This window comes from Fusarium subglutinans (assembly GCF_013396075.1).
Source record: "Fusarium subglutinans strain NRRL 66333 chromosome Unknown NRRL66333_c0000033, whole genome shotgun sequence".
Classification (NCBI taxonomy): Eukaryota; Fungi; Ascomycota; class Sordariomycetes; order Hypocreales; family Nectriaceae; genus Fusarium; species Fusarium subglutinans.
In genome coordinates this window covers 113,726-139,174 of record NW_023502096.1, presented here as the reverse complement: position 1 = coordinate 139,174, position 25,449 = coordinate 113,726, and the positions used below count along the sequence as shown (strand labels likewise).

Here is a 25,449-nt window from a genome sequence, read left to right as displayed (position 1 = left end):
CAACCCGGTAGTCAACTCCACCAACTACCTACCCTGCATCTCAATGCCTCTTCGACCGTTCATCCTCCAGAAACGCTCAATTGATCAAGCCATAGTGATAATTACATGCTCATATTCACTCTATTGCACGATTAATCACCTGCCGGCAATAAATCGCTTCATCTCGGAATGTCTCACCTCACTTAAACATTCCCCATGATTCGACTCCCCCAATAAACTTCTGTCATCTCGACTGTCGGGCCGTTGATGTGGAGTAGCAAACTCCAACTGTTGCACCGTTCAAGACAAGATCTACACGCAAAACTTGAGCTTCGTCTTCCATTCGATGACGATTATTTGTCGGAGCGACACTACTTCGCCGAGTCGGCCCATCTCCCATGTCTTTCCCCACAACCACCAGATTAACCTATTGCTCTGACATCACCTCTTCTCCAGATCGGCGTGTTTCTTGCCTGGAGATGGATGCGGGGAAGAAAAACGCTAACCGTTGGATCGGTGCCGATGTCGTTGGGACGGTATGGGCTGATGAGGGTGTATAGGTATATAAGCGTCATATAATCCTCAAAAACTTGACTCGCACAGCAAGATACAGTTTGCATCTTGATCATCATGAGAGGTCTTTTGTTCTCGACCGTCGCTGGCCTCGTCCAGCTCAGCACCGCTCAGTCTTCCACTACGGTTTCTGTACCTACAGGAACACCCATCCCTGGCGATTACAATGGCACATACCGTCCTCAGATTCACTTTTCTCCTCCCCAGCATTTCATGAATGACCCCAATGGCATGTTCCGCGATGCTGATGGTCTCTGGCATTTATACTATCAGTATAATCCCACTGATGTAGTCGCGGGTAACCAGCATTGGGGCCATGCAACTTCAAAGGACTTGTACCACTGGGTAAATCAGCCCATTGCGCTTTTCCCACCGGAGAAAGACACTTATGTATTCTCTGGAAGTGCTGTTGTTGATGTCAATAACACATCTGGATTCTTCCCTGACCAGGACAATGGTGTCGTTGCGATCTACGTAAGTTGTCAACAGTAGTCGCAATATCACCACTAACGATACACAGACTCTGTCGTCGCCTACCGTTCAAGACCAGGCAATCGCCTATTCGCGAGATGGAGGTTACACCTTCACTCCATATGCCAACAACCCCGTCATCAACAGCACATCTACTCAGTTCCGCGATCCCAAAGTCATTCGATACGATGACTCATGGATCATGGTCGTTGCCTACCCCCAAGACTTCAAGATCGGCATCTTTGAGTCCGACAACCTCAAGGACTGGACGCCTACCAGCAACTTCTCCCACCACGGCCTTCTCGGTCTGCAGTACGAGTGCCCCAACATGATCCACATGCCTTACGTGGACGAGGACGGCAAGAAGCAAGATGATATGTGGCTCATGGCCATTAGCATCAATCCCGGTGCTCCACTGGGAGGTTCCATCACTGAGTACTTCCCTGGTACTTTCAACGGTACTCACTTTGAGGCTGTTGATGCTGCTGCACGGATCGCGGACTTTGGCAAGGACAACTATGCTGGACAGTGGTTTTATGGTCTTTCAGAGGACGAGTATCCTGTTTCTATTGCTTGGGCCTCCAACTGGCAGTACACCAGCGTTGTACCTACAGGTGATGAGGGCTGGAGAAGTGCCATGAGTCTTCCTCGCGAGAACTACCTTACCAAGGCCAAGCGCGTTGGTTGGAAGCTTGTTTCCAAGCCTTACGATCTCAGTCCTGTTCTGGGTCGTGAGCTTGCCTCCAACAGTAGCTTTGGCAACGGAACACTCATTGTTGACTACTCTGATGTTGAGTCTAACGCAATTTACTGGGAAGTCAACGTCACTGGCATTCCCGATGGTGGAATTCCTTCAACGTCTTCCATGAATTGGACCTTCTCTAGCCCTATCACCAACGAAGCCATCAAGAGCGGCTACTACCTCGGCGGCGATCCCGTGTTCTTCCTCGATCGCGGTGGCGTCAAGGGCTTTGATAACATCTTCTACACTGACAAGACCTCCCTTGGCAGCCTTGCTACCGACAACGGCACCTGGAGTCTTAGCGGTGTTATTGACAGGTCTATCTATGAGGCTTTCCTGAATAATGGTGTCGATAGTGTCACGAACACTTTCTTCTCTACAGAGCCTTTGACGCTCATGATTTTCAGCGCGACCGACTTGCCGGAGGATGTTAAGGTTAGTGTCAAGGTTCATGCTTTGGAGAGTGCATGGAAGGAGATGGAGAATGATGATGGACTTGTGGCGGGAAACAGAACATCGAGTTCATCGTAGTCACTAGTGTATAGCATTTAAAGTATATATGTAGACATATGGCATTGGTGCTTTGATAACTGATTCTGTGATGCTGATAACTTCGAGATACATTCTCTTCCATTTCTAACTCCAAATCTTTCCTCATTTCCTGTCCAACGTACTAAAAAGCTTGTGCTGTTTGATCGGCGAGATAGAGATCAAGGCTAGTACTGCCCAAGCCAGCATCATCAACCAAACATGTCCAAAAGCTTGCATGAGTGACTCCATTACTCCTCTGTACCAGCCGTCCGGCAAATGGTGAATCTCGGTCAGGTCATCCTTTATACGTCGAATCTCATCCGCCGCATTAGGCTGATGGCCGAACCGTGCCCACAAGCTCATATCTAGGCTTGATTGGTATAAGACAGAGGCAAGTGTTACTCCAATGGTACCACCCAGGCTTCGTGCAAGGTCTATAAGTTTGTTAGTAGCGTTCTTCTCAAGGACTGCTGCAAGTCTTACATGTGGTGGATGTGACAACGGCCTGTTGTGCGTGACCTACTGCCGCTACGCAAGCGACCTGTGTGATGCTAAAGACAGCATTGTAACCGAGACCAACAACAAAGAAGGCTAGGCAAGTCATCCAAGCTGGAGTAGTATCATTCTGGATTGCAAATATACCGCTGCCTATGATCAGAGCAAGAATACTGCTTACCACCAGTCCGACATACTTGCCCGTCTTCTTCATGAGGTAGCCGGGCACGAGTCCTCCGAGACATGTGCCAACTGACGCCGGTAATATCTTCAAACCCGATGTAGTGGCGGAATCTCCACGGGCTTGAAGATAGAGAGGCACATAAAAGATGCTGGTCAGAGCAATGGCTGAGCAAAAGACGCTAGCTAAGCAAGAAGCAAGCACTGTCGGGTTGAGAAGAAGCCGGACAGGGATAATCGGCTGGGAAGCTCTAAGCTCCCAGATGACGAAGGTTGAGAATAATAAGATCGAGAGTGAGATGGCTGCTATAGGCAAGGGATGTAGCCAAGGGACTATGTTTCCTCCAGAGCTCAAACCTAAAACGAGGGATGCCAGGAAAGAGGAAACCAAAAAAACGCCTCCAAAGTCAATACGCTTGACGTATGACTTGTCAGACTGTTTGGGTGGAACTTTGATCAAGCTGTATACGATGACAGCTGATATGAGAGAAGGAAGTACTTGAATGAGGAAAGCCATTCTCCATCCCCAGCTGGTATAGTCATTTAAGAAGCCACCAAATACAGCACCGACCATAGCACCGGAAGCATACCAGATATTGGCAATACCTCCCACCAATGCCCGCTTCCGAAGAGGGACAAGGTCTGAGCCTAAGAAGGTTGGTATACTCATAAGACCCCCACCGCCGATGCCAGAAATGACTCTTCCAAGTATCATTATCTTCTGGCTAGTAGCAAGGCCGCATATGAGATTTCCCACTGCAAAGGCAACATTACTAAATGCCAAACCAGGTCCACGACCAAAAATGTCAGTGAGACGGCCGGAGATTGGCTGACTGGCAGCATTGGCTATCAGATATGCAGTGGCAAGCCAGGACAGAAGACTCAGAGAGTTGAACTCGCTGGAGATCTGAGCAGACAGGGTAGCGATAACGGTCGTATCGGCTGCTCCGAGAAAAACGCCAAGCCAGGCTGTGCTCATGATCATAGCGAGTCTTGCGAAGGAGAGCTCTTTGCAAATGATGGCAACTTCTCCATCCTGGTCAGAAGTCTCAGCTGTATCACGAGACGAACATCCATAGGTTTGGTTCTCGTGATCCGACCTGAGAAGTGGTGTGCGTTCAGACATGGTGTATGGATGATAAGAAGAGGGCAAATTATGAAACGATGATACAAGAATAGACAATGAAAAAGATATAGGAAAGATAGTTATCGTAAGACTCTTCTTCTTCTTGTTATTAAGGACAAAGAATGAAAAGTGAAGGATTTATCGCAGTCTATGGTAGGCCCATACCAGGAAGAGAATCAACGGGGAGCAAACCGCGCTGCTGCATCAGCAAGGATTGTCCCTGGCACCACCAACTAAAAACTAATGCGGATGGAACTTTAGCAAAATCACAAGAAGAGATAAAGAAAGGAAAAACTTTAAGCTGCAGAAAGAAAAGCTGACCTGACCAAGGTACAAGCCCAATTCACCCTTGTGTTGGTGCGCGTAAGTCAACCGAGTGTAGTTCTATGATCGGCATTACTAAGAATCACAAGTTAATAGCATGCATACCTACTTCTCTCCCCCTCGCGGTCATCGCATTCCGGCATCCTGGTGCAGATACATAGCAATACTGATCATCCCGCGTGTCTCAGCCTCGCCGACTTCCGGGCGCTTACTCTGCGTCACTGACCCAGGCCTCAGCTATGACATGTCTTAGCAACCCTACCTGAAGATCTGCACTCGGTAAAAGTTGAGCCGTGTGCCTTCAACTGAGACATTGGAGTCACCGGTCTTACGTATGCTACATCCCAGGAGGCGAAGGGAACGCAAATGAGGTCAAGCGTCAATTGGTATTGTTGAGCATGTGAAGGTATGCGAGAAGCGACTGGTAGGTACACTTTTAGATGCATCAGTCGAAAACCGTCGAGGAAGGGCTCGACCTTGGGAGACAACATTCACAGCTTTCGAAACAAACCGTCAAGATGTGGCCCAAGTCTGTTTTCTTGCTCAACTTTGCTTTCATCCTGCACCAAGCTGCCTGTGCTCCGACTCCCGAGCTTTCATCTCTCACAACAGATTATGAAGTTATTGTCGTAGGTGGCGGGCCTTCGGGGCTCGGTGCTCTCAGTTCCCTTGGACGCATTTGCCGCAAGGCTTTAATGATCGACTCTGCCCAGTATCGCAATGCGCCAACGAGACTCATGCACGATGTTGCTGGTTTTGATGGTTGTTCGCCTCCTATAACAGTACTACTGAGCCATCTTCTGACTGAATGCAGGTGTAACGCCAGCGTATTATCGATGGTCTGCCATGCAGCAGATTGCTCATTACCCGACAGTCAGTGCAGTGAACGGAACAGTCACCAGAATTCAGCCTGAAGCGAACTACACATTCTTCAATGTATCGTGTACATCGGTAGATGGTATAACTTCTACGTATACCGCCAGGAAAGTCATCTTGGCGACTGGTCTGCGTGACCTTCTTCCGGAAACACCTGGGCTACAAGAGAACTTCGGGAAGGGTATATACTGGTGTCCTTACTGCGACGGGATCGAACATGCCGATCAGTCGATGGGTATTCTTGGTCCTCTTGACATGGTTATCGAGGCAGCTGCCGAGGCTATCACTCTAAACTCCGACATTGTGATTTTCGCCAATGGTACCGACACGCCCGAATACCGTTCCAAAGCTGACAAACAATTTGCTGAGAACTCGTCTGAATATCTTCGCAAAAGAAACATTAAAGTTGACAATCGTACCATAACTCGTATCACTAGATTACAAGATGGTGGAGCACATGAGAGGGATCCGAGCCTGCCAATGGTACCTGAACATGATCTCTTCAGAGTCGAATTCGACGACTTTGGGAGAATGGAACGTCAGGTACTCTTTACAGTCTTCGGTAGCGAGCAAAGGTCTCCGCTTGGAGAAATGCTTGGAGTCACCATGGCTAATGGCATGATGGAAGTGGATCGCATAAGCATGCGCACAAATGTGCCTGGCATCTATGCTGTTGGCGATGCGAGTACTGACAAAAGCACCAACGTCTTACATTCACTTTACACCGGGAAAATTGCAGTTGTAGATATTAACAGTAAGTCAACTGTCTCCAATGCGGTAGCCCTCAAGTCAATTGGTAGCTGACGATCTCTGAGCAGTGGAATTGGAAAGGGAGATTAGCAGGTCATTGAACTCCGAGACTCGGATTGATCTGGGAAGGAAAGCTGGCCACGATGAACGGACGAAGCTTTGGAGACAAATAAGCGGGCAAGCTGGAGACATCTTGGACTTGTAGATGTTTGGACCAATGACTGCAATTATGTACCATAGATTGAGATTATTGGATCAACTCGTCTCATTTTCTGCAGAATCTATCTTCCGGACATACTTGTGAGCAAATCTGGAGATTTTACTGAAGTGAAGCATCTTGTCTAAACAGAATAACCCTCAATGTCGACAATTCTCAGTAGTGTTGATGATCAACGTCGAACACGCACCCTACATGACCATGCATCCAGCGCCCTTGGGCTTCATCTCCCTCCGAACAGACACAACCTCCACGGCTTCCATATCATTCGAGGGTCTCCATGTGCGCTCTAAAGACATGGCCCTCTCTATGCGTCGCAGCCCTTCGAGCAATTGCTCACGAGGAAGTGTAAACGTGATTCGGAACCATCCTCTATCTGTAGCATGAAAGGGCACACCGCTAGCAACAGAAACCTTCTTAGATGCAAAGTTCTCCATAAGCTGTGCATCAGAAACCTCTGTTGCTGTCTCCCCACCGAGACGAGTCCATATAAAGACTCCTGCTACTGGGCGATAGAAGGCAAAGTGGTGGAAGGATAGGAAATCTCCAACGAGCTGTGCTGCATTGCGTAGAAGCATTCTGTTGCGAACGAGAATGTGCTCTAGGACTAAAAGATCTGAGAAAAGACTGGAGGCAATCACAGAGGTGGCATTGGATACTCGGTACCTGTTCAGAATGGCCATCGCATTGCGAAGCTCGGGGTTTTTCTGTGTCACAAGGAAGCCCTGTGAGAGGTTAGCCAAGATGCTGTGAGCTTGGGTAGATGTTCGTACAAGTCGGAGACCACTACTACCGAGGTCTTTGCTCAATGCGTAGACAACATGTACGCGGGCAGGGTTTACTTTAAGTCGCTCCATATCCAAAGATAAGACGGAGGTAAACTTTGTCTCTGGGGACTCAAAAACAATTGGCCCTTTTTCAGAAAGCTGCTTTGGGGTCTTTGTTTGTTGTGGTTCCCACGCTGACATGCCATAGATCTCGTCCGCGATGTACTGGATGTCTTGCTCTTCGCAGAACTGAAGGATTGCTTCCAGCCAACTGGTAGGATAGATGTGCCCAGAAGGGTTCATGGGGTTGCAAACGATGATACCGCGTATGCGACATGGCGCAGCATCCATAGCCTTGAGATAAAGCTTGATGAGCTGCTCCGGGGATGAGATCCCAACTGGTATCGTGACTGGTATCAACCGATCGTCATTTCGCAAATTACTTGCTATCCCAAAGCCCTCCCAGCATGGTGCGTTGATCAGCATGCCCTCGTCAAGCTCGCTGAGTGAAAAGTCAAGACAGTCCAGGATGGACCCAGCGCCAGCACCACAGACGATATGGCTGGGCAGGACAGGACTTCGTGGATTGAAGAACCTGTTGAAAAAAGAGGCTGCATTCTCGAGAAGATCCGGCGGCCCACCGAGATTCTTCGAGTAAGAGAGATGCGACGCTTCAAGGTTGTCCGATATGGCTTTCTTCATGAGCGGAATAAGATCTGGACGGCACAGCCAGTTCTCTGCTGAGTTCATGGCAAGCACATCCTTCGGCCATACTGGGACAGAGGGAATTTCATCGGCCAACCAGTTTAAGCTTTTCTGAGCGCGATGGGAAAGCATTGTGTTGGTGGTTTGGGGATGTTGGAGTGTGCTCAGTGTAGATGTTCTGGCATCCGCTGTATTTGGCAGTACAAATACTGACGGCGTCAAGCTCTTGGTTGAGAGATGAGAAAACAAGATACAATGATAACCGGACCTGGCTGGCCACCCATTGTACGCAGGAGTTACAACATACTTCTCAGTACAAGATCGATAGCTCTGTGGCCAGACAGACCGTCCGTGAGTGTTTGGGTAAAGGCCGATCCTCCCTCGTCCTGTCTCTACAGCCCCTGAATCCTAGCTCAGTGTGATAAGAAGATCATTGCCGGGGAGCATTTCTCATATCCCTGGATATGGTATTGGAATGGTGCATTGCCGCGTTTCGGCCTCCGAAGAGCAGGGAATATCCGTCAGCACTAAAGGCGGCATCAAAGCAACCGGCGCTATATTCAGTAGTTTCGCATTAGTTGTTAGCCACTAGTACAGTGTAAGAACTTTATTGAAACATTGTCTTTCCGTGTCTCAACTCAGCCAGCCCTATGAGCAAAGCCATAGTGATCATTTCCACATCAGGCACTGGGTCTGTTCCCGAGTAGATCTGTTGAGGTGAGGGATATCACCGAATGCTACACAAACTTTCCAATTATTGGTCAAAGGTCTGAAACAAAGGTGTCTCACTTCGGACCATCGGCCTCAATAATACTACTGCGGGCGGCCATACCCTTGTCATCCTAGTGAGACGGACACTATCGGCGTCGCCCGCCTCCCCGTAAGGTGGCAATTGTCTCAGCTGCTGGTTATCGGTAATCTGAGTCGGGTGTCGGTGTCTTGTGCTCCCCATTGGGCCAATCAGTTCTTGACAAGTTCGGCATGCAAGGTGCGTGTATGCAGGTTTGTCCAAGGAACAGTCTCAGCACCTCCTCCTCTTTCCTTTCGCATACCATTTGGGGTCTGACCGCAACTGCACGTCGGAAGGGATGGAACCGAGCACAGAGTAAATGCCAATGGTCACCGGGATCTCAGCTCAAATGAACGCGAATCAACTACTCAAGAAGTCTTAGTCTTGACAGACAGCGAAATGATAACCTGCATGACCGTCAGTGGCTTGGTATGCCATGAGAAACGAGGGCTCAGCTCCATGCACGTATGGAGGTGGTAAGATTTGGCTATATGAGCAAGTCACTCTTTTCTTTTTTCTGCCCTTACGTCTCGTAGAGCTGCGTCACTAGAGTTGGGATTGATGGGGGTTATGCATGAGGAACAAAAACGAACGATTATTGTTGCGTCCTTAACCGATATCCTTCTGATAGTTAAACAAACACAAGCCATCTATCTTTGAACCTGGCTTGCCGCAGTCAATCATGAATGACCAGACAAAATCTCTTGTTTCTACCACCGATCGATGTGCGGAAACTCTTTCGGAAACTATGTCAGCCCATCACCAAAGTTTCGGAGAGTGGCAGATTCAGAAGGACATCATTTACCTAGACAATGGTGCCTTCGGGTCCTGTCCAAAATCCGTCGTCGAGAAGCAGAAAAACATCCGGCAACGCATTGAAGAAAATCCCCATGAGTTCTTCGAAAGATCATATGTCTCTGGCTTGGAGGCCAGCAGACGCTCCCTGGCCGACTTCCTACACGTCGATTATCGAGACATCTTTCTGCTTCCTGGTGCAACCCACGCCATGAACGTTGTCATTCAGAGTCTGCGATTCAACACAGATGATGAGATACTGACTACGAACGTTGCGTACAGCTCTGTGCGGATGGTGCTTGACCATGTTGCCAAGAGAGATGGCGCTCATATCGTTGTCGTCGATGTACCCCTACTAGTCACAGGCCCCGGAGACGTGATGCAGCGCATCCTCGCGGGCGTCACGCATCGCACGCGCTTTGCAGTCATCGACCACATCCCAAGCCGGACTGGACTCGTGCTTCCCGCGAAACAAATCGTCAGGGAGCTTGAGTCCCGCGGTATTGACACCTTGGTTGATGGAGCACATGCGCCTGGCATGATTCACTTGGATCTCGATGATATCAACGCCGCATACTACGTCGCCAACTGTCACAAATGGATGTGCGCACCGCGAGGAATTGGCTTTCTCTACGTTCGGCGGGATAGCGCTCAGAACATCAAGCCGTTGGTGATTGCCAGGTCCCCCTATGTCGTCGGCAAGTCTAGACACTCTGTGCTTGAGCACAGCTTTGGATGGATGGGGACCTATTGCCCTTCGGCAATGCTCTCCCTTCCCTCCGCCATCGATCATCTCAACACGGTGACGCCAGGCGGGTACAGCGACTTGACGAGTCGTAACCATGACCTCGCAGTGTTAGCCCGCAGGATTGTCTGCAAAGCTATCGGCACAGATATTCCATGCCCGGACAGTATGATCGCTGCTATGGCGACTATACCGCTGCCAGACTCTCCAGGGCCTGAGCAGGAGGGCATGCTTCCCATTCAACAAGCTCTGTGGAAGGAACATGGAATTGTAATTCCGGTTTACTCCTGGCCTTCATACCCTAAGCGAGTTGTCCGTTTGTCGGTGCAGGCTTATAATACCTTGGATCAATATCTTAAGCTAGCCGACTGTTTACGCATCGTGCTGCGCAAAGAACGAAAGTCATACTCGCTTGACTCTGTTGGTTCAATTGAGTTTCCAGTCCCTCCATACACAAGGAGACAAAGTGACGACTCTGCGTACTCTTCATCCTCAGAGGGTCTCCTAGCATGTGGATGCTCCAGCTCTGGAACCAAGAGCTTGAGTGTGAGACATGATGTGCCTGGACCTCCGTACCATGAAATTGAGAAACCGTCCCTGGCCATGCTCAGAAACCTCGCTGAATCCAGATTGCTGAGGATCTTACATGGCACGTTCTCCTTCGATCCCGTTTCCTTGTTTCCCACCGCTGGAGCTTGTGAGGCCGCACTCACATTGACCAGTGAATTCCAGAAACATGCCAACATGGAGACTTCCAAAATGGCCTACATGCTGTCTTGCATTCCACGGCGCAGAATTCCACAAATAATGGCTTCTTCTGTATTGCAGCTGCTGGAGACTGAAGATGTGATTGAGGATTGGCCTCTGCGAATGAACACTTTTAAGAATCAGTCTCAGATACTCAGTCGAGCAATCATTTCTGAGATGAACGCTCCTAGAGCGCCTGCCAAGTTCACAGTCGATCCCAACGAGTTTGTCGGCCGAGTTGTGCCGTATGAGACAGAAACCCATGAGGAGAACCTCAGTCTGACGTTCTGGGGCCGTGCTCTGTCAGACTTCGCGACCAAGGCAAGATGGTCTCCAGGTCGAATTACATCGTTCTTGCAAATCCATGCGTTTTTGAGAGATCCAGTCTGTGGACTGCGCAACAAATTTGAATTCCGCAGAGATAACTTCCTGAAACTGCTCACCAACCTTGCGAAGGATCTAGAAGAGTCCAGTCGCACTGTACGAGAAGATGTCGCAGCCCAGTTGGCAGCCGAGTCCTGTTTCCTTTCTCAACCTCTCGTCAGTAATGCAAGCTGTGTTCATTTTTCGGCGGATCAGCAACTTGTATACTCATACGTTGACATTTGCGACATGGCGCGGTCCGAGTTCTCTTGCCCAGAAATTGTGATTGGCATGATTGACGATATCATCAGTTGCAGCTCCAGGGACAAGATCCATATTGCCCCGATTGCCGTAGCAAATATTCATCCCATTTGTTCGAGCCATGATTCTCGGCAAGTCATCATAGATGGTAACAACCGGATTACTACCCTGACCTTCCTCAAGTTCGTCTCCATCTACGGACTCGCAAAGCTTGAGGAAACCGAAGATAATCTTAGAGAATACTGCCAGGACAGCGGATTTGGACCAGTTTATTTTGTCGACTTCTGCGCTGTGCTACAGATGCTCCGGAAGAATGCGGTGCATGTATTGAGCCAGCTTCAAGCTGGTGTTGCTTTGGGGCACTTCAAGCATATTACGCAGGTGCCGTGCCTGATTACGGAGGAGGCATCTTTCATTACAAAGGTGCTGGTCAATGGAGAAGAGATCGCACAGCCGGTTCATCAATCTGTTTTTGCGACGGATGATTTGCTTGTAGCATTGCCGGCAAAGATGCAGTGTCATGGGCGGGCGAAGGGGTTCAAGGCGCTACCAGTTAGGTAGAAGAGACGTATTCTAGAAATATTTTACGCTTCACTTTATAATAAAGTTCTAAAGGCTCAACCGTGTCTCTATGACGTTTGCTTTACGTAGTTGCTACTCAGTCTTTCATGGCCCAGTCAGCAGCAGCGATAGCGTGAAGCTTTGCAGTGTCAAATACCGGCAGCTCACTTCCCGCCTCATCAACCAATAGACCAATCTCGGTACACCCCATGATCAAACATTCGGCACCCTCAGCTTTGAGTCTACGGATGACAGAGTGATAATCCTCGCGAGAGTTCTCTTGAATGATGCCATTGCAGAGTTCCTGGTAAATGACGTTGTGCACCGTATCTCTGTCGCTATCACCCGGGACAATGACCTTGAGCCCGAATTTCTCGACCAGGCGCTGTTTGTAAAAGTCTTTCTCCATGGTGAAACGCGTTCCGAGGAGGCCTACAGACTTGTAGCCTGCTTTGATGATGGCCTCGGCAGTTGGATCGACGATGTGGATGAGAGGTAGTTGCGAGGCAGGTTCGATACCGTGAGAAACGACGTGCATGGTGTTGGTGCAGAGAACCAGAGCATCTGCACCGGCGAGCTTGAGTTTGGCCGCTGCATCATTGAGCAGTTCGCCGGCTTCGTCCCATTTGCCCGCGTGTTGAAGGGCCTCGATGTTGGCAAAGTCGAAGGAAAACACGATGCACTGGGCAGAGTGCAGGCCGCCTTGGATTTCGCGAACGCGACGATTGATCTCTTGGTAGTAAGTTGTAGTCGACTCCCAGCTCATGCCGCCGATTAAACCGAGCGTCTTCATCGTGCTTGTTGTTGTTGTTTGGGCTTCTGGACTGGACACGTGTCTCCTGTGCGAGGTTGATCAAGCTGTGAATGCGGTGTAAGAGGAGGGTTCTGGTGCAGCCACTCAAAGCAGATTTGTTATCGCGGTGGCTGACTCATGGTTGGTACGTACTCGAGGCTTTGGTGACTTGCAAAAATGGAATGAATCAACTCCGCCACTGCGACCTACCTAATGGATTGAATTGAAACATGGCACTTGTTCCAGGTATGAAGCACCCCTTGAGGGCAATAGTTGAAACCCACTGAAAAAGACATGGTAGCTGAGACAGGCACCAGCCACTGTATGTACTGTACGACGGTAGCTACTATGTTTCCTCCCTATTGACTTGTCAGTGGCATTCGTTCCACGGACAGGTATGCAGGCGCATGACAGGAATTGCGAGCTGCAAGAATAGAGATGGTGCAGCGCCGAATTTGTTGTCTTGGATATATGTCATAACTTTTGTATCATCACTTTCGCTTCACGAGCAGCAAAGTGACTTTCAAGCTCATGGTGATCTCTTTTGGCAGCTCAGGCTGGAGACATGCAGTAACTTCAGATAGAGCGGCACTCTTGGATCTATGATTAATTAAAATTGGTGGTACAATCTCGCGCAAAATACTCAAACTGTCTACTGAGGTGCGAAAGAGTGAATTGAGTTGAACTATCGAATACGGCTGTGCAGACGGAAATGACTGACTGGAGCTAAACTAACAAGAACTCCTACTAACTTCGAATCTCCAACAGGTCAACGCGAAAGCAATGTGATTCCTATTCACCTCAACTTCCGAAAACAACAGGGACTCTAAGCACTGACGATCTCACCCATGACAGCCAGAACATTGGCGGATGCGCGAGAGTTCTCGGCGTTGATGGTGAGGACACCGGAGCTAGAGTCCCAAGTGTTCTCGTGGGACCCATTCTCCTCAGAAGAGGAACCAGACGCTCCAATGCGGAATCCGAAAACACTGATGCCACCGCCACCTTGGACTGTCTTCTTGTAGTCCTGATCAAATGCAGTCTTGGCGTCACCGCTGAAGCTGATCTCCATGCTGACACCCTGTGCAATGAGCATCTGCGTGGGACGGACCTTTTGGAACATGGCAGGCGGCTTAGCCCCCAGCTTAGCCATGAGGCTCTTGACATCGACGTTCCTGTACGGAGTTAGATAAGGGTGAACAAGTGGTGTAGGACTTACCAAGAACCGGGCTCAAACGGGACGGTCTTGTAGTGCTGGATCTTGAGAGCAACCTTGACGTCCTTTGCGTTGGAGCTCATGTTGAAGTTGGAGTGCTCAACACGTCCACCTCCACTGGCATAGAAGTCAAAGACGGGGAAGCGGCTGAAGGAGGCATTGCCCTGAGCTTCAGTGAAACCGATGTCCTTGAAGGAAGACTGCTGGCCGGTAGAAAGGCTGATACCGAACTCATCCGGCTTCTTGTTTGAGAAGCCGACCCATCCATCGAGCATGGCAGCGTAGCCTGAGATAGAATACTGAGGCACGTATTGGGTTTCGAGAGGGTCAGGAAGGATGGGTCTTCCAGCAGCATCATAAGTAACTGACTGAATACTAGCCTTCATGTTGTATCTGATAGTTGTTGATCAGTCAGATTAGAGGTACCAGGAGTTGAGTAGGGTGGACACGTACCCTTTCAGCTCAGTGAGAGTGTTGGATCCGTTGGCAGCACTCTTCATAGCTTCAGCAAGAAGAGCAGAGCCAGCGCCACCAATGGCATTGGTCTTCATTTGAACTTCATTCGTGGCAGCCTCCCTGTGGTATGGATGTTAGTGAGAAGTCCTCATTGCTCTGGATGTTGTAAGGTTACGTACCAGTTTTGGAAGGCGACCAAGTAGGCATTGGCGTTGAGAGGGGCCCACTGGGCGAATGACTTGGGTTTGTCAGGGTTGTCGTCGTCCTTGAAGTCCTGCATAGCCTGCTTCTTGGCATCATCCAGCTCGGAGCGAAGGATAGCCAATCTCTCCTTAGCCTTGTTGAGTCTGTCCCAGGCATCGGGAGAGTTGTCGCCACCAGCGCCCTTCAGTGATCACCATCAGTAAATACCTAGTGAGTTGGAGTGGAGAGGAAGCCTTACCGGCGTGAGGGTCTGCAGGGTCATATTGAGCGCCTCAGAGTAGCGCGAGACTTTGCTGGCGACAAGGTTGGGGTTGGTGGGATCCAACAGGAAGTCTGCATACTGGTAGATTCCCCAGTTGGTGCAGACAGCGGGAATGTCCTTGCCGCCAGAGATGCCAGCAGTGTTGGCGGCGGCGATGTAAACTCTGGTGTTGTCACCGACCGGCCCGCTGACCATGATGTTCTTGACGGTCGAGGCGTAGGCCTTCCAAAAGAGCTGGTTCTCTTCAGACATGGTGAGGGTAGAGACTTGCGATTGGGATAAGAAAGGGAAAGGATATTGTCTTTGTGTTTGCAGTTGGGTGTTCTTGTAGTGTTTCGTGAACTGTTGAGTGAGAGTCAGAACTAGAGGAAACCATCGACCTTTATATAAGAGAAGACTCTTCGTGAACGTAGGCTATGGTGGGTCTGCACGGAGTCCCAAGCTTGGCGAATGCTGTCAGACGGCTTGAAAACAGTCAGGATGATACGCTATGTGATCTACATGTTCAGTTTGCTATACCGCAACCTTCGCCAAGAAACAATTGTTGAAACTACAGACGTATGAAGGATGCTAGCGTACTGCCATCTGCCGTAGTGTGTCACAAGATAGACAGCAAAACTGAGAATGGTCTACGTTGACTCTAAGTGATGAGGTCACAACGGTAGAGAAACTATAGACTAGGCATTCCATGGCTAGCTGAGTCGTCCAAATAGGAATCATTATCAATGTTCTAATCGCTTGGCTTCTCGGAAGTGCTTCTTTCCGAGAGCTCGCTAATTGACAGCCTGGCTCAGTTCGGATTATCAATCAGCTGTTGGAGACTTACGAATAGTCTAAGGTGAATATGATGCTTCTACTATGGTTTCTTGATGGATCGAGCAGTAAGTCTGCGCGTCGACCTGGATGCTTTCTGGCGATGTTGAGCTGACTTGCTTTGATTTGTCAATAAACCTTGATGCAATGAAGCTCTCCTTTACATTGACGACAAAATACAATGACGTTAAAGTCCAGTCCGATCGCGTGTTTTGAACACTTTTTAGAGAGATGATAAATGACAGCCACAAGTGGTTACAGCTAGCCACTCTCAACGACAATAGTAAGCGAGCCGCCACTCATCACACACGGCACGTAGCTTCTCAGATAGATCACATAGTTCGTGCGATGGGAGGTGCCCAGCGCAGACGTTGCTCATAGGGTACAGTCTTCATTTCAAATTTACTGTGATTTGAGATATTATTGGGAAACCCAAATAGCATGATCAAGCCTCAACTTACACATAGATGCAGGCCTATAGTCACATCCTCCTTAGTGTTTTTGGGTTGCTTTTAGCAATTTCAAGAGAGATGGACTTGTTTAAGTTTTCATATTTGCAGTGACTAAATAAATAATGTAGCTTGCTCACCATTTCAACTCGTTGAAAATTTCCTTGAACTTTCACACAAAGCGACGGATTCACGCTCAGCGCTGTAGCCTACGATCGGCATTCTATCGGAACAGACAATATGCGGCTCACGGGAACTCTGGCCGCTAGCAAGCGGAACCTGACTCTCTTGGCAAACGGCGGATCAAAACTGATATGGAAGGCATATGCTATTGCGCTGCAGGCCCATATGACAACGCAAGACGACCTGGACAATTCTACCAAGGCGATCTTCGTCGCCTCTCCGGGCCTCTTTGATATCCCTGCAGGAGAGTTTGCCCCTCAACAGATCACCAACGACCACATATTCCGCCGAACCGATTGTCTGCAGAATACCCGATCTCCGTTCTACACATCTGATGGAGAAAGTTACTTTGATTCCCGTCGAAGTATGTGTCCCGCATTTAGCCTGTGATCGTGAGGCATCATGCACCTAACATCAAGCTAGGTACCTACAAGCTATACATGATGATGTAAGTTTATACCCCTCATATGCTCTAGCAAGATACTGACCACAAAGTAGGCCATGACTTCATCTGATGTCACTGGCTCAATCTCAAAGCTCCGCTCTGAAGTTGAGCAGGCACAAGACAGAAGTGCACAGGCCTACCTCCGGGACCTCAATCTGTACCAGAATCTCGCAGCTGTGGCTGAATCTGAGCTTACCGACTTTGAAACGTGGGGCGAGAGGTTCGGCATCTATTATGCGTGGGCCAAGAGCGAGCAGAAACGGCTCGAATCGGATTACACCCTTGCTGCTACTAAAACATCAAGCAGTGTTGGGTTGGTACTGGCTGCGTTTGATCTGGCACGGGATAACTCAACGCTAAGACTTGGGTAAGCAGCCCTTTCTTCAAGCCGTTCCATTTGATCCGCAATCTTGCGGTTACTAATGGCGCTGCTAAAGGAGCAACATGCCATGCTCGAATATGGACATTCCATCTGCAATAGGACGCGCACAGACTCCTTTCGTGATTCCTGCGGACCAGATCTATTATCGGCCGCTCTACTCAATTAACGGTATCGACCGCAGAGTTGACTCCTGGGTTGGTGCGCAAGAGGGCGGACGTGAAGAGGTTGAGTTAGATCTCGATCTTGCCAATGCCAAGTCAGCTTCTTGGGCAAGTCTTGGGTTTCCCAACCTCGATCACGATCCTCTCTACGACACCAAAGTGGTCGACGTTACCAGTCCAGATGTCACTCTCTCACTCAAGGCTGGGGGCATGCAAGCATTCGACGTTGACCGGGGTTTTTGGTGAGCTATCAGCACCTGCAAATTGAACTAGCTAACAGTGTTATCCTACACCAGGGATGTTAGCGCCGCTGCTCGATCACAGCTGGGCTCGGCTGTAGGCAACGAAGGAAGTTCCGGTAAGCTCATGAAGATCACCAGAGTGCTGCTGGGATACAAAGTGGAGATAAAAATGTCATGCGCGGACGGCAAGAAAAGTCAGCTGTCTGACGCTTTGGCCGGCTCAGGTGGAGAGAAGATATTGGGAATGACAACTGACAGGTGTACCGTTCATAACGATGATGGTCAGGTCGTCGTTGCTAGTGCCCCTAGTGGCTTTCCGACTGTTTTGGCCGTCCTGGGCCGTGAGATTTGAGTTGGAAAGAACCAGCACTGTACTGAATTAAAGGTACTCTCGATTATGATCAGAATAGGTAAAAGGCTCTAAGATGCAATGACCGTTCAAACTTTCAGATGCGCTTCAAACCAATATCTCGTTATACTGTTCTTGCTGCCTTCTTTCGGTGACCAGGATTTGCTTCGTGTGTTGTTTGTTGTCTGTCGCCTTCGTATCACGGAGCTATGACGTGGCAGGTTACGAACGGGGATGATGGGAATCCCTGGTTTATGAGAGATCAGACCCAAGAGAACCGTTGATACGACTATGTTTTCTTATTCCGTGTATGCGCGACCAGTGGAAGATGGCTTTCAAGTGAATAGAAAGCGAAACAATAGCGCGGCTTGGCAATCGTCCCGCCCCGTCACAACTAGCCCAATATCAACTAACTCATCGCCATGGCTTACTTCGGCTACCTCAGCGAATGAGCGATCGTTTTTTTCTGCATGGGCATGAAAGGACTTTTCTCGCTTACTGGGCATCTTGTGACTACTTGTTGACGAGTTACTATTGGCCACCACTGCGATAAACAACCTGCCCAGTCAACTGTCTCCTAGCCGCCAGTCATATCTAAGAGAAATTGTTCTTGAATCTCTATTATCTTCTACTTTTAGGAATATGATTGTATGTCGAATAGTTGGCAATAGCGTGTCAAAATGAGGATGTGCTGCCCTGCCACTTGGGCCTAGCTCTTGGCTGCAAGCTTAGCCTGTCGATGAAGTTCTCTCGGGGGCTGGCTTCCACTCTTTGAAATGGCTTTTGTCCTCGCACTTCTACTCAAATGCCTTCCGTCATCCTCATCTCTTACATAGTATGCTAAATCAGCCGTGGGATCCCACTCAGTCTGAGATAGCCCATTACCCAGCCAGGCAAACCGATTCCCACTGTACTCAAAGTCATAGTCCTCAAAGCGAGGTTCCCGCATCGCTTCCAAGTAGTGCAGCGTAGATCCAGGCCACGTGATTGAAGACTGACCCCAGTTCGGCTTGATGTTGTGTGAGTGTCGGCAGTTATCAGACCATACCATCTTCTGAGTAACCTGCGCCATGTAGCTCTTGAAGTCGTAGCATGCTGCTGCCTTGAGACTCATGCTATGCATGCCGGGTTCAGTTTGGTACTTGTCGATAAAAGCACAGACAAAGTCCGCCTGAGCTTCTATGGGAGCGATGACGGGGCCGTTGGAGATCGGTGACCATGGACCCGCAAGGGTGAATGAGTTGGGACACTCGGAGATGCCGACTCCCATGTATCCTGTAATAGAAGTACTCCAATCTTCTTGGAGGTTGTGCCCTTTGAAATGGATGGGATACCGAGGGATGAAGGATGTATCGAAGCCAGTGGCTGCAATGATGACATCGCCTTTGTAGTGCTGCCCATCATCACTTATACAGCCTGTCTCTGTAATTTCTTTGACTCCAGAGTAAATCGCTTGGACGTTGTCATTCTTGATCGCCTACATGTTCTATCAGACTTGAGCGACTTCGAAATTGGACCCCACTCACATAAAGAAACTGATCACCAGAAGGGAGAATGCGCTTGCATCCGACTGGAAAGTCAGGGACAAGCTTCTTCTGAACTTGTTCATCAATGACCACCTTCTTCATCTCGCTCTCCAAATGCTCGCGAGCTTGCTTCTGAAGGACGGTTCCCTTCATGTACATAGCTAACACGAAGTCAGAAAAACGCCTTTTAAGCCAGTCGGTGCGACTTACTGAAGAAGCTGTTCAGCGTTCGCTCATTTTCCAGCCGTAGCTTCATGACCGAATCTGGATCGCTGACGAATTTATCAATCTCTTCTGGGGAGAATTTGCCCTTCTTTGAATTGACAGAGGGTAGAGTCCATCGAGGTGTTCGAACAAAGACCTTCACGGACTTGACACGAGGTTGGATCGTGGGTAGAATCTGCACACTTGATGCGCCGGACCCTATCAACAGAACATCTTTGCCGTCAAGTGATACACTTTTATCCCACTTGGCGCTGTGAAGTTTTGGCCCCTTGAACTTCTCGAGTCCTGGCACGGACGGCCAGGCTGGTTTGTTCAAGTATCCGGTCGCATGAATAAGAATATGGCACCAGTCTTCTGTTGTCGTATCGGACTTCAGGTCTGTAACTTTGACGTTCCACTGGCCTTTTGCTTGGTCCCAAGATGTCTCAACAACTTGGTGCTCGGTCTTGATATGCTTGAGCAGACCATACTTGACAGCAAAGCCCTCGAAATATTCCTTGATCTCGTCGGAGCTAGCAAGAACCGAGGAGAAATCTGCCTTTGGTTCGAAGGAATATGTGTAATTGTGCGAGGGGACATCGCAAGCGCAGCCCGGGTAAGTATTCTCATACCAAGTCCCTCCGACCTCTGGATTCTTCTCATATATCTTATGACCTGTCAGCACCATCCTTCATTGCATTTGGTATACGCACGGTCAATGAATAGTTCTGAAATGATCTTTTCAGCTTGTAAGCTAAGCAAAGCCCACTAACGCCAGCGCCAACGCAGATGATCTTGACGAAGCGCTCATTGAAAATGGCCTCAGTCTTGGGAGGATCCATATTATTCGCATAAGCTTCAGTTATGAAGGAATACCTCGAAGATATTCGATTGATCTCTTTGAGGCCTGAAGTGGTTAACTATCGCAACGTATCAACCGCAAAGACATCTTCGTATGCCTCGGAATTTTCTTGGCAGACGTATTAGAGCTTCTTATAACGAGCGAAGAGAGGCAAATGAGTCATCATTCGGAGTCTTTCTATCAGTGTTGACCCTGGAACAATTAGTCATTCACTGTGGCATCTAAGGTATGAGCAAAATATGTTTTGCAGGCGAGACTGTTGGGTGAGAGCTTGTATTCACCGCAGAACTTAGCTGATGTACCACTTACCCTACGGGTCTTGGCATGCGTCGACGATTGAAATCTCCGAGGCTGCGAAATTCCCAAATAGGATACATCGTGCGCCGCTAAGCCGCTGCCGCTGTCACGAGGAAACATTGTCCAACGTCTCTAAGCATTGTGCAGCTGACAAACAATTTTACATTGCATATCACACACAATTATAACGCAAAATCGATATTGGAATCCTCCGTAGGCTAGTTTTCGTACGATGGATCGTCTATGACAATGCCAGCGCGCGTCAATGAAACGAGATTTGGTTGCTTTTTCTGCTGCATCATGCAAAGGTACCTTGACCCAGCAGCTTAAGCAGAACAGGAAACCGTTTCGCCGCTGTCTTCCCCTCCAATACCTAGCTGTCATGATATGTCACCCATGTTTAACCTTGTTTGCTTTTGCCAGTTGAGAAATCAGACGGGAATAGCTCCCACCTTCTAACTCGGGATAATCGTATTTCTTGGCTGGCACAAAATCGTACGCCAGGTTGCTATACCCTGTCGCTCATTACTCGCGTGGAAACGCTTCGGCGGGCCGCGGTATCCGATGACAGCACATGGGACTTGCAGAGATTTTCCATTGGAGGATGTATCCTTGCCCTGGCACCGAAGGAATCTCTTACCCCGGTTTGGGTATCACGCAAAAGGGGCACGGTTCAGGATGGATCGTTAGGAAGTCTCCCCGGAGGCAACGATCTCTTTAGTTCGCGGGGACTAATCGTAGTCTCGGGTATATCCGTTTAATTGACTCAGTAATTAGCCATGATGCGACAAGCAAGATTGGAAACTGTCAAGGTGCATTTTTAGATCTAAGAAAAATAGCTCAACCAACGCAGACTACCATCGAGGATCGCGCGGCTGCGTATACGTCCCCTGAACTGCCTCGACATCGATACGCTGCTCCACTCTAATACCACTCCGAAACTGACGTGGCTGTTCCGGTAAAGAAGGAAGGTCCTTTTGCACGATCTCCTCTTGGCTCTCGGACCGAGAAACCACGTTGGTTATTGAGTAAGGGTCATGCACTTTGCTGTTATTCGCGCGCCCAGACCGAAGTTCATGGCTCTCGAGCCGACTGCCGTTATAGTGCGGCGTCTGAGAGTTGCCAGTCTTGTCAGTAGCGTAGCCTGCCATGACCCAGAAGCGACGCTTGAGGAGAGGTGTGACCATCGGGGCTTGGCCGACGAAGATGCCGACGCAGTCTTCGCGCATTGACCACAGAGCTGAGACGCCTTTCTGGTTCAACTGACTCGTGTTAGTGTTTGATACTGTGAGAGATTGAGGTTGGGGTACTTGCGTTGAAGATGAGCACGAAGCGAAGAATGGCAGCGAACATGCAGAAGAAGCCCAAGCTGAAGAGAAGGAAGAGACCAAACTTCTTGAGGCGATTGGTTTGGATGCCGACCAATACCTATACTTTGTTAATAGACGTCGGAGAGGAAATAGTAATCGTCGTACCGGAATCGGTATCAGCATGATGCAGATATCCGTGACCAAATTGAAGACCAAAATCACGACAAAGAAGGTAAGATTCTGGGGAACGCATTGTCCTGTGAGAGGTTAGAGAACACTCGGACTATTCTCATGGCTCAACACTTACGTCCCGGGTCTGGCCAAACTTGCCAAAGGTGATGAAACGGTCGACACGTCGCGGCGAGTGTAATGATGATGACCACCACGGATAAAACTACCACGACCATCAACGGCTTCACAAACCTCTCCGTCCAAAGACCCCTCACAACGCGGCTGTAGAAGCACAGCATGTTGAACTTGAGCGTCCAGAGAATAACCACATATCCAGTCAACCCAAGCAGAAACATCTGCGAACCATACGCCCACTTCTTACGATCCTCCTCGCTCATGTTCTTCCTCTCCTCAAAGGTCAAATCGGAGGTATGGCGGCCCTCGGCGCCTTGGACGAACACTTGGCCAATGACGGGTGCAGCAGTCCACATTCCCTACCACGAAACGTTAATGATCGAACACGTCAGTAGCCACGGGAAGGAGACTCACAGCGACTGCAATAACGAGATAATCGTCCCAATCGTAGTTCCTAAAACCAACCATTTTCGTGCGACAAAAGATGCGCGCCCCGATCATGGCGGTGCCAATAACGTAGAGGATCCATATCTCTGCGATTTGACCAGCCAACGCAGTCATTGTAACGAACGGAAGAAATAAAACTTTGACAAAAAGAAAATGGTAACTGCAAGCAGCTGAACGAGCTAACAAATAAGCATATCAAGGCATGTAAATGAAGGAATGGCAGGCAACGTGGTCCTTTACAATTTCTTTTTACATCTAAAAAAGCAGGAATCGAAACCCCGCGGCATGTTTTCAATTAAGCTTTCTCCCTATAATTCGCCCCCGACGGAAGATAAAACAATTCATAGCCCGTCAATTAACTACAAGCAGTCAGATCTTTTCCCTTCCCTATTTCTTTATGCCTCGGGCGTACGACAAACAATTGTAGGTTCCTTTCTTCTATTGTTACATCTTGTCTTACGCTCTGGCGAGTCGGTGGATACGCCAAGGTTGCGAATGGAGGGATCCTGGGGTGAGCATCACATGTTTTTAGGCTTTGCTTTTTATGTAAGGGCCCGCTGGGATGTAACTGTTCTGGTGGGATTGAGATCCCTGGATTTGTGAGCTGCAGATGTCAGGGGCATTTCCAGATTCAGATGCTGGATTTGTTGGCTCTGTAATATCTCATGCTACTGATATTGCTTCAGTCATGTCGGCAGTTGCTTCGGGAAAAACAGCTCATGGCATGATTGTAACACTCACGACCGGACTTTGAGAAGTAATAGCTGCATGGCAGTATGATAGATCAGATATTCCGTTCCGAACATTGCCCAGATACAGTCATTGCGGGACATGGCCCGGCTGAAGCTGATGCCGTCGACAATGTAGGTGTTTAGCCCCCGTTGAGAGACCAACGCCCCTGCGCATGAAACGACAAACCAACACGCACCGGCCCAACAGTTCTCATTCCCCGTGAGCTCAATATAGAACCAACGCTGTTTCAATCCTCTTAACAAGGAAGGTGACTGCATCGCCGATACTATTTATTCGTCGGCCCGTTCAGACTCAAATCTCCCAATGCAATTCATCCTTCTTTTCTTATTTTCGGCATAGCACTTCCGAAAATGTCCGCCCCCATCCGAGTCGCTGTCACGCAGGCTGAGCCTGTCTACCTTGACCTGGCTGCATCTGTGAAAAAAGCATGTGGTCTCATTGCCGAGGCGGCGCAGAACGGGGCGAAGCTTGTTGCCTTCTCTGAGTGCTGGCTACCCGGATATCCTGCGTGGATCTGGTACGTTTATGTTTCGTTTACTGACTTGGCTTGTGCGTTTTGGCTAATCTCGGTAGGGCTCGATCTGTGGACTTTGAGCTGCAAACGAGATACATCTACAATTCGCTGCCAATTGAGTCTGAGGCTATGGATATGGTTAAAGCAGCGGCCAAGGAAAACTCCATCGCTGTTGTTCTTGGCTTCTCTGAGAAGAGTCCATCTCATAGCGTGTACATCTCCCAGGCTATCATCTCACCTCAGGGCGAGGTCTTGTTGCACAGAAGGAAGATCAAGCCCACTCACATGGAACGTACTGTCTTTGGTGACGGTACTGGTGCTGATCTGAACAATGTCGTGGAAGTGGACTTTGGAGCTGAACATGGTAAGATCAAGGTGGGATGCTTCGCATGCTGGGAGCACACGCAACCACTTCTCAAGTATCACAGTATCTCGCAGGGTGAAGTGATCCATATCTCCATGTGGCCGCCCATTGATCCCAGCATGGGTGTTGATCATCCTGGTCTGTGGAGCATGACCGCCGATGGGTCCCAGAACCTGTCCCAGACATATGCAATTGAGAGCACCACTTATGTGCTCCACTGCACGTCTGTATGCACGCAGAAGGGCATCGAAGTTCTCAAGACGCAGGATGGGTTAGCTTGTCGCCAGCCTGGTGGAGGCCACAGTTGCGTTATTGGACCGGATGGGCGACGCTTGACGGAGCCTTTGGGCGATGGAAAGGCTGATACGGAGGGTATTGTCTATGCTGACTTGGATCTGACCAAGGTTGTAGCGACTCGGGGATTTTTGGACATCGTGGGTCACTACAGTCGCCCAGATCTGCTGTGGCTTGGAGTGGATCGCCAGCCCAAGGAGAATGTCATTGCCAAGCAGTACAAGCCTGCGGTGCAAGAGGAGACAGAAAACACTGTCTATTGATAGACTGATCAGCGGTTGTAAATCGGAGCTAGAACCTCTACGTCTGCCAAATATTACCAAATCGAAGCTAGAGCACCGTACATCTGCATGAGCCTTACTCATCGCCCGCGCTTCATGAAACAATTACCTCATTGCACTTTTCCGAGCAGCTATCCAAAAGCGTCGGCTGTCTCTTAGTTTTTCTCTTGGCAGAATAAGGGTGGACTTGTTCTCATGCATGATGAGCTGTTTGTCTCACTGAGGCACCGATCTGTCTATCACGCTTGTTCCGAAAGGGAACCATGCCGCGATCGGGACAACCAAGTCAGAGCCGGGATACAGGCCAATCGTAGTAAATGACGGTAACAGTGATAGTA

General features: G+C 49.2%; 11 protein-coding genes across 11 annotated transcripts; 5 read left to right on the top strand and 6 right to left on the bottom strand.

Annotated features, from left to right (window-relative positions):
- Window positions 1-609: 609 nt before the first annotated feature.
- On the top strand, window positions 610-2,296 carry FSUBG_3852 (beta-fructofuranosidase; the record flags this gene model as incomplete). The annotated part of the gene is made up of 2 exons (XM_036681778.1): window positions 610-1,026; window positions 1,073-2,296. 2 exons carry the CDS (start codon window positions 610-612, stop codon window positions 2,294-2,296), a joined length of 1,641 nt encoding a protein of 546 aa, XP_036540630.1.
- Window positions 2,297-2,419: 123 nt separating this feature from the next.
- Window positions 2,420-4,097, bottom strand: FSUBG_3851 (multidrug resistance fnx1; the record flags this gene model as incomplete). The annotated part of the gene is made up of 3 exons (XM_036681777.1): window positions 2,420-2,730; window positions 2,780-2,921; window positions 2,973-4,097. The coding sequence occupies 3 exons, from the start codon at window positions 4,095-4,097 to the stop codon at window positions 2,420-2,422; spliced, it is 1,578 nt and encodes a 525-aa protein (XP_036540629.1).
- An 842-nt stretch (window positions 4,098-4,939) lies between these two features.
- On the top strand, window positions 4,940-6,101 carry FSUBG_3850 (thioredoxin reductase; the record flags this gene model as incomplete). The annotated part of the gene is made up of 2 exons (XM_036681776.1): window positions 4,940-5,186; window positions 5,236-6,101. The coding sequence occupies 2 exons, from the start codon at window positions 4,940-4,942 to the stop codon at window positions 6,099-6,101; spliced, it is 1,113 nt and encodes a 370-aa protein (XP_036540628.1).
- A 354-nt stretch (window positions 6,102-6,455) lies between these two features.
- Window positions 6,456-7,868, bottom strand: FSUBG_3849 (aminotransferase; the record flags this gene model as incomplete). Its single annotated transcript, XM_036681774.1, has 1 exon — window positions 6,456-7,868. The coding sequence occupies one exon, from the start codon at window positions 7,866-7,868 to the stop codon at window positions 6,456-6,458; it is 1,413 nt and encodes a 470-aa protein (XP_036540627.1).
- A 1,340-nt stretch (window positions 7,869-9,208) lies between these two features.
- On the top strand, window positions 9,209-11,998 carry FSUBG_3848 (isopenicillin N epimerase; the record flags this gene model as incomplete). Its single annotated transcript, XM_036681773.1, has 1 exon — window positions 9,209-11,998. One exon carries the CDS (start codon window positions 9,209-9,211, stop codon window positions 11,996-11,998), a length of 2,790 nt encoding a protein of 929 aa, XP_036540626.1.
- A 97-nt stretch (window positions 11,999-12,095) lies between these two features.
- On the bottom strand, window positions 12,096-12,791 carry FSUBG_3847 (aspartate racemase; the record flags this gene model as incomplete). Its single annotated transcript, XM_036681772.1, has 1 exon — window positions 12,096-12,791. One exon carries the CDS (start codon window positions 12,789-12,791, stop codon window positions 12,096-12,098), a length of 696 nt encoding a protein of 231 aa, XP_036540625.1.
- An 826-nt stretch (window positions 12,792-13,617) lies between these two features.
- Window positions 13,618-15,181, bottom strand: FSUBG_3846 (uncharacterized protein; the record flags this gene model as incomplete). Its single annotated transcript, XM_036681771.1, has 5 exons — window positions 13,618-13,966; window positions 14,011-14,400; window positions 14,461-14,583; window positions 14,643-14,848; window positions 14,906-15,181. 5 exons carry the CDS (start codon window positions 15,179-15,181, stop codon window positions 13,618-13,620), a joined length of 1,344 nt encoding a protein of 447 aa, XP_036540624.1.
- Window positions 15,182-16,431: 1,250 nt separating this feature from the next.
- Window positions 16,432-17,956, top strand: FSUBG_3845 (uncharacterized protein; the record flags this gene model as incomplete). The annotated part of the gene is made up of 5 exons (XM_036681770.1): window positions 16,432-16,738; window positions 16,794-16,822; window positions 16,873-17,186; window positions 17,257-17,604; window positions 17,659-17,956. The coding sequence occupies 5 exons, from the start codon at window positions 16,432-16,434 to the stop codon at window positions 17,954-17,956; spliced, it is 1,296 nt and encodes a 431-aa protein (XP_036540623.1).
- A 706-nt stretch (window positions 17,957-18,662) lies between these two features.
- Window positions 18,663-20,525, bottom strand: FSUBG_3844 (sterigmatocystin biosynthesis monooxygenase stcW; the record flags this gene model as incomplete). Its single annotated transcript, XM_036681769.1, has 4 exons — window positions 18,663-19,430; window positions 19,480-19,640; window positions 19,690-20,242; window positions 20,457-20,525. 4 exons carry the CDS (start codon window positions 20,523-20,525, stop codon window positions 18,663-18,665), a joined length of 1,551 nt encoding a protein of 516 aa, XP_036540622.1.
- Window positions 20,526-21,696: 1,171 nt separating this feature from the next.
- On the bottom strand, window positions 21,697-23,019 carry FSUBG_3843 (integral membrane protein PTH11; the record flags this gene model as incomplete). The annotated part of the gene is made up of 5 exons (XM_036681768.1): window positions 21,697-22,091; window positions 22,153-22,270; window positions 22,318-22,409; window positions 22,460-22,817; window positions 22,873-23,019. The coding sequence occupies 5 exons, from the start codon at window positions 23,017-23,019 to the stop codon at window positions 21,697-21,699; spliced, it is 1,110 nt and encodes a 369-aa protein (XP_036540621.1).
- Window positions 23,020-24,008: 989 nt separating this feature from the next.
- On the top strand, window positions 24,009-25,093 carry FSUBG_3842 (aliphatic nitrilase; the record flags this gene model as incomplete). Its single annotated transcript, XM_036681767.1, has 2 exons — window positions 24,009-24,175; window positions 24,232-25,093. 2 exons carry the CDS (start codon window positions 24,009-24,011, stop codon window positions 25,091-25,093), a joined length of 1,029 nt encoding a protein of 342 aa, XP_036540620.1.
- Between the last annotated feature and the right edge of the window lie 356 nt (window positions 25,094-25,449).